The sequence below is a fragment of the Ovis aries genome, chromosome 16 (assembly GCF_016772045.2).
Source record: "Ovis aries strain OAR_USU_Benz2616 breed Rambouillet chromosome 16, ARS-UI_Ramb_v3.0, whole genome shotgun sequence".
NCBI classification, from domain to species: Eukaryota; Metazoa; Chordata; class Mammalia; order Artiodactyla; family Bovidae; genus Ovis; species Ovis aries.
Genome location: NC_056069.1, coordinates 5834668 through 5843628, shown reverse-complemented (window position 1 = coordinate 5843628; position 8961 = coordinate 5834668). Strand labels below are relative to the sequence as shown.

Genomic DNA, 8961 nt, shown 5'->3' with positions numbered 1-8961 from the left:
TTAAGTATTTCTCAAACTTGAAAAAAAAAAATCCTAACAAAATGACTTATTTTCCTTCTGAACTGGGTATGAATACAAACCTGTTAACAAAGAAGTTATAAAATAACTTCATTGTTAAGGACAGTTAAGAATGGAATAGAGCTTTCCTTGTTGGTTGGATTTAGGTAAGTGACCAGTGAATAAAATAAGAAAATGCAACCCTTATAACCTTGCCCTTTCCAGATTCACCATTCTGAGACTTAGAACACCAAAAGTATTTCACCTATATATTATCTCAAGATATAGTTGTTACATCACTTACAGTTGATATAGCACTTGCCCAAGTTAAGTATTTCCTGAAATAAAGAAGCTAAATCTACCTATGTCTTCCCCCCCACCCCTACAGTGCTGGAACCATGCTAGAAAGTCCAGGCATCTTGCAGAGGTGGCAACCAAATGTCACCCACATTCTCCTACGTCCCTGGGGCTGTCTCAAGGGCACGTCACTGAACTCTATACATACTGTCCCCCAAAGCTTCTGGGACTCAGTACTCTTGGGGGGTTCTACACACTGCTGGGTTTGGTTACTACTATCAGAAACCCCTATATTTGAAAGAGTTGCATACTGGGAATATTTAGGCAACTTAGAAGCCAAAGACCTCCCGAGTCCATTTGTCTAGGGACAAGAACTGCTTCTTCCAGTCTTAAGACTACTATGCTCAAAGTAAGAAGGAGTAGAAATTAAATTTTACACAATGGGAGATATATATACATATATACACTAGGTTCTAGGTATGTGGGTTCAATCCCTTAGTCGAGAAGGTCCCCTGGAGAAGGAAACGGCAACCCACTCAAGTATTCTAGCCTGGGAAATCCCATGGTCAGAGGAGCCTGGTGGGCTACTGACCATGGGGTCACAAAGAGTCAGTGACTAAACACCAAAAACAAAGCCCTTAAAAGCTTGAGAATGCAGTCTAACATATAAATGGCTGCCACACCACAGCACTCAGTGGTCCACATGATTTATGGACCAACCCAAAGATAACACTTTCAATTCACATGCTGTAGAGAATGTAATCCCAGAGGCCACATCCTGCGGTGTGAGGATACGGGGAGGAACGGGAGGGCTAAAATTCAAGAGAGACTCCTTAACCCAGCTCCTCTGGCTGGCACGGCCAGAGATCAAGGCTCTCCACTGACACAGACTCAAAACTGACCCTCTCAGATACTGACTTTCCCTGTTGAGTAAACATGTGCTCCCCTACTTTCATCAGACAGTTGGCCTTAAGCAGATGACTGGACACTGGGATCGCGGGCTCAGGCCTCACACATATGCTGAAGACTACAGACAAAAAGACCTCTGCAGGGCAGCGTGTGAAGTAACTGCAGGCCAAAGAGAACCACCACTGACATTTAGCTGTTTGCATAAGCAAGGCACATCTGCCAGGAGCACTTATATGACCAACATCTTTTCATTTCAGCTTCTTCTGCTTTGGCCAAAGAATATGTTCCTAATATTTTTTAAATGTTCTATTCCCAGCCCTGGAAGCACAATTTACTTATGTTGAAAATAAATAAGTATATTAAAAGAAAGCTGAGTTAAAAGTTTTATTCATTCAACATCTCACATTACAAATATTTAAAAATTATACGCATACTGGTATAAATAGTCATTTGCAAACTATTTAATAACATTAATTTTCCACTAGCACTTCAACAAATGAACTCTTTTAAAAAAGGAACTGTGTTATATAACTTAAGAGTAGAACATACAAAAATAGGAACTTAACGTGAAAATGACTTTAATAAAAAATGAATTACCCTTATTTAAAATGCTATAATAAATACTACAACCTCCCCATACACAGTAAAAACTATATGGAAATTCAGCCAAGTAGTACAATTAACTGACATACTTAAATAACTTTTCCTTCTGATAATATGAGCAATACACTGGAAAAAAAAAACATTAGGGATTAGTAAAAACTAGACACCCACTTGCTAAAAGTTTCACTTCCAAAAAATATAACAAAAATCTGATGAAAATTATAAAAACTAATTATACTTTAAATTTTAAAAATATAAAAAATAAAACAGTTGAATACAATATTGTCCCAATTCTTACAATGCTATCAATCACAGTAGCTTTAAAATAAGATAATAAAATAAAGCAAATGACCAAAACCTCTTTTATTCCATTTTTAAAAATAATCTCAAATTTACATTAGTAGAAAGATTGATTTCTGATTCTTTTCTTTAGAAACACCAGCAAGAAAGAGGATTACTCTTAACAGTAGAAAATGACATTTTTAAATGTCTGCAATTAAAAACAAAGAATTACACTGCAAAGATCTTTCAAAAGTTTGAAATAAGTATTGCACATAACTTGAAGTTAACTTGCCACAATTCATCACATTCAAGTTTTAAATCACCTTTTAACAGAAGATTCAACTCTTCAAAACAAAAAGGGTGAATTATCAAGTCTTTCCAACAGCACTCTCATAAAATGCTAAATTCATTCACTGCAAGTTTTATTTTGCATTCTGCAGAGGTCTGTGTATGGAGAAGTATATATATTATACCAAAGCGTGGGGACCAGAAGGGGAAGGGAGAGGGTTCCTTTACATAGAAAATAATCAGAAACACTTTATTTTACATTGCAAAAATAACCATGTAATTACTCTGTAACTACATTGTAAGTACATGGCTGGTGCCATGCTAGTGCGCTAGAACTACATGCTTGGTAAATTGAAGTGATACCCTAAAATCTGTAAACTAATTACATGTTAATTATGTTTTGAGTTACATGGTAACTCCCAACTACAATCCCATGTAATCTGAAGGACATGTAATCAATAAAGTTCAGAGTAATAGATAATAATTGTTTATGCCCTGTAAATTGAAGTGTAACCAAATAATCTGTAAACACGCTTGTCACACAATCACAAGTAAATATTAGTAGAATAACAATTTCTTACATTAGTCATGCATACTAACATTACACACCTGTCCCACGGCAGGCTATTTTTTTTCTTTATATATAATTTAAAAGAGCAGACATCTCTGAATCAAACACTTAACATCAATTAATATTAAAAATGGCTAAACATTCACCAAAAATGTCTGCATTATGAATAATTTTAAAAACTTAGTAAGAAGCTGTAGACAATTTTGTTATTTTAAATTTCTACCCTATGCTTATGCATTTAATTTTTTTCTTTAGGAACTACAGTGTTATCTGTCATTTTCATGCGAATTTTTTTCATTAATTTGTTACTTTACATAGACTATCTCTTAAATTATAGGTACACCAATAGCTGGTGCTGGGGAAGGATGTTTAAGCAACATGCTTTCTCTTCTCTGCAGACTCTAAAATAGCATTGCCAGTGCACAACATTCATAATTTAAAATGTATGCAGAGCACTGAAATGTATAAAAAGCAGAATATAAGAAAATAAAATTTATTAAAATTATTTATATTAAAAAATGAAGTATATGAAGATCTCTCAGTAATAAAAGTACAAAAAGCTACTCTTTGCAATATGAAAAATTGAGGTATTGCATAAAGAGATATCCCGTCAGTGAAAAGTGTGCCTAAAAATGTTCACTGTTGGAAAAACAAGATATACAAAAGTAGTGCATAACAAATATACATTATGTGCATGACAAAATAAGTTAGCTACAAAAACACTGTACCGAAATTCAGCAGGTCATGTACAAAGGGAAAAATTATTATTCAAAGCTAGTTCTCAAACAGTGTTATTTCTTGTTAGCTCATCACACCTGTTTACTGAGTAGGAACAGCACGACAGCACACCCCAAGCCACCTACAAGCATTGAAAAGAATAAAAAGAGGCAAATGAACATTCCCATTAGAATTATGTCGTTCAGGAGAAAAGAAAAAGTCCCTGACCAGCTACACAAGAGCACCCTCCGCTCACATGACCGCTTTCAATATTTGCAGGGGATTCTTTAATAAGCAGCTCCCTTTCTTGTGTCTGACTGTTAGACAGCAAATGCCTCCATTTTGACCTTTGGAATTTAACAGGTATACAGTTCATTAAAGCCTGGATTAAAAATAAAGGATTGCTTTTCCTAAACATGATCAGTAGGGGTCATCAGTCAGGTGGTTTCACCGCAGTGCTAGGGCAAGTCTTTGGTTTTGAAGGATCCAAGATGGTACTGTTAGGCAGCACAAGTAGCAAGATTGCCATTAGATTTTTGTTTTTAATGTTTTGCACACTGATGATAATAATCCTTTTCATGGTGGATAGGGCATTTCATAAGAAAATGTCCATTAGAATAAAAGTTACTTCCAATGACCAGGGCTTCAAGAGACTATTTTTCAATTTACCCCTGAAGCATACTGTTCAACACATAATAACGCCTTTCAAAAGCTAGAGTTTTATTTATAATAAAGCATGCATTACTTGATGAAGTTGGCACTTCAAACACTGACTATGTCCCATGCTAAATTCTGAAACTGTAATGTTATTTTATTTTATAGGAAGAGTAAGATAAACATACGTACCTTTGCACAGATTTACACAGTTACTTAGTTCAACAGTGCAAAACACTTTGCAACTACTTTTTGTTTTCATTTTCTATGTTACAACTAAATTACAGGATATCCAAAGTAACTTTAAATCTAAAAGTAAGCCAATCAGCAGCCAATTTGAATATTGGTTTTGTCTTCCAGTTTTGGCTATACATGGTAGTCTAACACAAAATCAAAAATGATATCCTTGAGGTATCTCTTGATCTGTTTGCTTGCTTTTTTTTAATGTCAAAATGGAGAGCAAAGGCTGACACCTGATGAGTGTTAGGAAATTAGGATATAGAGTTTATATATAACATCAAAAATAAAATTTATACATTTGTTCTTTAGGAGAGGAAATGCTAGTTTTCCCACCAGTTGTCATTAAGTCTAGCTTTGGTAGGTTTCCTGGGGCTGTGACTGGATAAGTAAAAGTTTAAAAATAAATAAGTGCACTCCCCTCAGAAATAAATGTACCCAACTTTTACATTCTAAATTTAAAAACCTGTTTAAAAGAAAATAAATCTAGCTCTGCCTACTTTTTTTTTTTCTGATGTGGTAGTAACTTTGAGGCATAATGAAATGATATTCTGCCTCTAAACCCTTAAAATTAGTTATAATGCTGCTTCAATCTTGCTCATGCATTTGTGTTTGCTTTAACATGCTCTTTCCTGTTAATAATTGTTAACTTCCTCCACTGCTGTTGAAAGAACAGAAAAGGGATGGGAAAAAAAGAGAGGCAAAAAAGATGAAAGAAAAGAAAGAGAAAGGCAAAAGCACTTCCCTGGGGGAAACCCCACATCAGGAGAGACTGATAGTGTTATTGTTATGTGGTTATTTTAATAAAAGTATTCTTATCTGTTATATTATCAACAATAATTTAATTAAAAACCCAAAATACTCTATTGTTTCATTTTTCTTTTAATATTTCTCTCTCTCCTCTAAGAAAATGCTGCAGGAAGTTTGGATCCTCTTAGTCTCCAGCAAAACAAGAGAATGAAACTTCCATGCAACATGATGGCAATACAAAAAAGGAGTTCATACATCTTGTTTTCAGTGACACAGGAATCTACAAAACACCTATATTATAGGTCATTCTCTCTGTTAGACTACTGTTAAGTTACAGACTGCACAAAAGGACATGCCAGCGTGAAGAGGTTGAGGAAGGGGGCAGAATTAACAGAAGAGTGCACTTATTCTGAGGCCTGAAAATGAGCACTGTAGTTATCCTTTAGTTCCAGCGGAATGAAATATGTCGAGGACGGTCACCACCTTCCTTCACCAGGGGCTTGTGGAATTCCCTGCCAGCACGAGAATGAATAGCAGCCCAGCAATATTCACAGTAATACTGCAGACAGGTAACATTAGCACAGAAAAATGGAGCAAATTTTCCCCCACAACGGGCCCCCTGACATTCATCACACAGCTGATCATCCAAGACATATGGCTTAACTTCCACCTGCAATCAAAAATAAAAGAAAGGTGTTGAACACTTCTCAGTGAATGGACCTAGCAACTCAGACATGTGTGTACATTTCCATCCACTGAATGAATGAATCTGTGCCAAGGTGTCCAAAAGGAAGAGTCAATAACTCCTTTACTGAAATTAAATTATCATCTTTTAAGGAACTAGTAAGGTTTTTATGCCCATTATTTTACATTTTTGTCTTATTAATTAAAGAGTTTTCAAATGAAAGACAAGGTTCCAGCATAAATTTAAAAGTGAAGCCAGCTTAATGTTTAAGAACATTACAAGGTTAAACCCACGGGAGAGTCTTCATAGGCACAAACCATCACTTTAATTAGTGGATCTGGATTCTTGTCATACGTGGAATTATAATTTGCACAAGACCAACTAAGAGATTCCCAGAGCCACAAAACAGCACTTCAATGTACAAATCAGAGGGAAGCTGCCTGACTTCTATACCGTAAACCTCTGAGCTGTAAGAAGGTCATGGTTTCTATTTACAGTGTACACATCTTGGGTTATAATCACAAACCTCAAACTCCAGGAAAACAAGACACAGCCATAGTACTCATAATCTAAAACCTTGCTTTGTTCTTTGTCAGGAAGAACGGTTTACCTCAGTCTAAAAGTCAGAGGTAAATTTATAAAACTGGGTCTGTTCCAGTGTTCAATAGGCCGATCTGTCATTTGAGCCTCTCAAGCATTAAAAATAACCTGGCTCTTGATTCTCCAGTGAGAAAAAGAGTTGGTTATTTTTAGACTTGGAGAGACTCACAATTGAAACTCCCTTACACCAGGCTATCACTACCACTGCTGCCATCCACTTCTGACAAGGGATCCTGAGGAAGGCAGACCATGAACAAAAAGAGGAGTGACACAGAAGGCCAGCAGAGCAGATGTAACAAGCAGATTAGGCTTCTGGCCCCGAGGCCATTCCATAACACCTACAGTGTGGCAAGAAGACTGGCCAGAGGACTGGAGATCCTAGCGGGATACAAATTAAGTCTGAATTTCTAATGGCTAACCTTACAACTCCCAAACCGATGATGGAATGAAGCAATGAGGTGGGAGAGACTGTTTACTCAAATGTACATATTTTTTCGTGCAAATAAAAATCCAGGAGGTGTGGTAATACATACAGCAACTAATCCTGCCCCCTTCCTCCATGTTTATTAACAGATCTATACCTTTCTCTTTAACATATTCACAGTACGATGACCACTAGGACGAGAAATTCTCAGCTACCACTTGTGTGGAATATACATGAAATGGAACATAAGCAGTAAATGTAAACCACTGCTGCTGCTGCTCCTGCTGCTGCTAAGTCGCTGCAGTCGTGTCCGACTCTGTGCGACCCTATCGACAGCATGCCCTCCAGGCGCCTCTGTCCAAAGGATTCTCCAGGCAAGAATACTAGAGTGGGCTGCCATTTCCTTCTCCCATGTAAACCACTAGTGACTGACAGTTTTTACGTACTAAATTGAGAAAGTCACAATACAGTCAATCAGGAAAGACTTTTGAGGATAGGGCTTTGGAGTGCTGGTATCTCAGTCAGCCCTAACCAAAGTACCAGTCTGGCATGAAATAAGGAGCTGACACTAGAATGAAAATCAATGCACTGCTTTCTTCATCAAGAAGGTCTTTCTGTGAAAAAATCTCAACTGAACTAAACACTGTGCTTCCTAGTGCAGTGGATTCTAGGGTGAATTCCTATCTCAACACAAACTCATAGCAAACCATTTACCAACTAGCAGTCGATTCACAGGCCACACTCCATCCACCAGAACATAAACCCATGAGTACAGAGACTTCTTGCCCTAGGCACTAAAGTATTTGTTGAATGTCTGAAACACAAAGCTAAGAAATTTGTGAATGCAAAGAAGACATATAAGTGAACACAGAGTCTCAAATACAATACATTAAGAAACAGAAGAGTTATCTCTGAGGTTTTCTCCAGCCTTCTGATGCAGAGGATAAACACAACAAAGAGGAATTTAAAGTGTGAAAATAATTCTAATGAACTACCACCAAATTTCAGGTGGTAAAAGAGATTACAAATGGAAGGATTCTGAGTTCTTCTACTTAATCTGTTATAATGAAATATTATTTCTTAGACACAGTCCTTGAAGTGAATTATTCAATCATTTGTTACACAGTGCATAGGAAAATAGGACTTGCTGAGGTATTCTTGATATCCCAGGTTAAAAAAAAAAAAGGTGAGGAGATCTCAAAGGCATTCAAGTCTATATACTTAATATAATGAAGTACAAAGGATTTGGTAAATATTTATTGAATGACTAACTGAGTAAATGAATGGATGGAGGTGATAGCTTAGGAAAGATTAAGTGGACTCAAGCAAAGTGACTTGAGTATTTTGTTAGGCTACTCAGAACACTAAGAGACAGAAAAAATCCACAGGAAATTCTTAAGATATGCTCTAGAACTTGCATCTAGTGGATCCAATGGGCATAAATCAGCTGTCACTTCACTGTCATATAAAATTCACCCATTCTGAGCTTGGTAATGACACGGAGGGCCATTCGGAGAACTCCCCAGAATGCAGTCCAGGACTTACCCGTTTATCTATCTCTCCATGCTGCAGCTGCACGAAGCGGGCACTGATAGCAGCTATGTAACTCTGTTGATTAGAGAATGCGACTCGCCCAGCTCCTTTGGGGTATTTCAGCTCAGGGTCGGTATCAATCCCAGCATAGCACACGCCTCCGTACAGCCGGTCCATTATCATGGCGAGCTCCACTACATATGGAAGGAGTAGAGAGGACATTCGAGACCAGGAAACATCATCTGGCTCACCAAAGGTTTCATCGAAAGAAGCTTATCTGTCCATCATTATAGTAATTATTAAAATGAAACTAGTTATTATAATCAGTTGTCCGTTGTGTTGATTTTAATCTACTGTGACTAAGGACAGGGACTGCTGAGTGTTTCACGTATAATCTAAACAACCCTATGATGT

At 37.0% G+C, this 8961-nt stretch overlaps 1 protein-coding gene across 1 annotated transcript in view; it reads right to left on the bottom strand.

Moving 5' to 3' along the window:
* Window positions 1-1573: 1573 nt before the first annotated feature.
* Window positions 1574-8961, bottom strand: part of CPEB4 (cytoplasmic polyadenylation element binding protein 4) — a 72232-nt gene continuing 64844 nt past the window's right edge. Inside the window, exons 9-10 of the mRNA XM_060400575.1 lie at window positions 8560-8741; window positions 1574-5975 (exon numbers count right to left, since the gene is read on the bottom strand). Of these exons, the coding sequence (XP_060256558.1) occupies window positions 5748-5975; window positions 8560-8741 (410 nt within the window). The 3' untranslated portion in view covers window positions 1574-5747. The remainder of the gene's footprint in view (window positions 5976-8559; window positions 8742-8961) is intronic.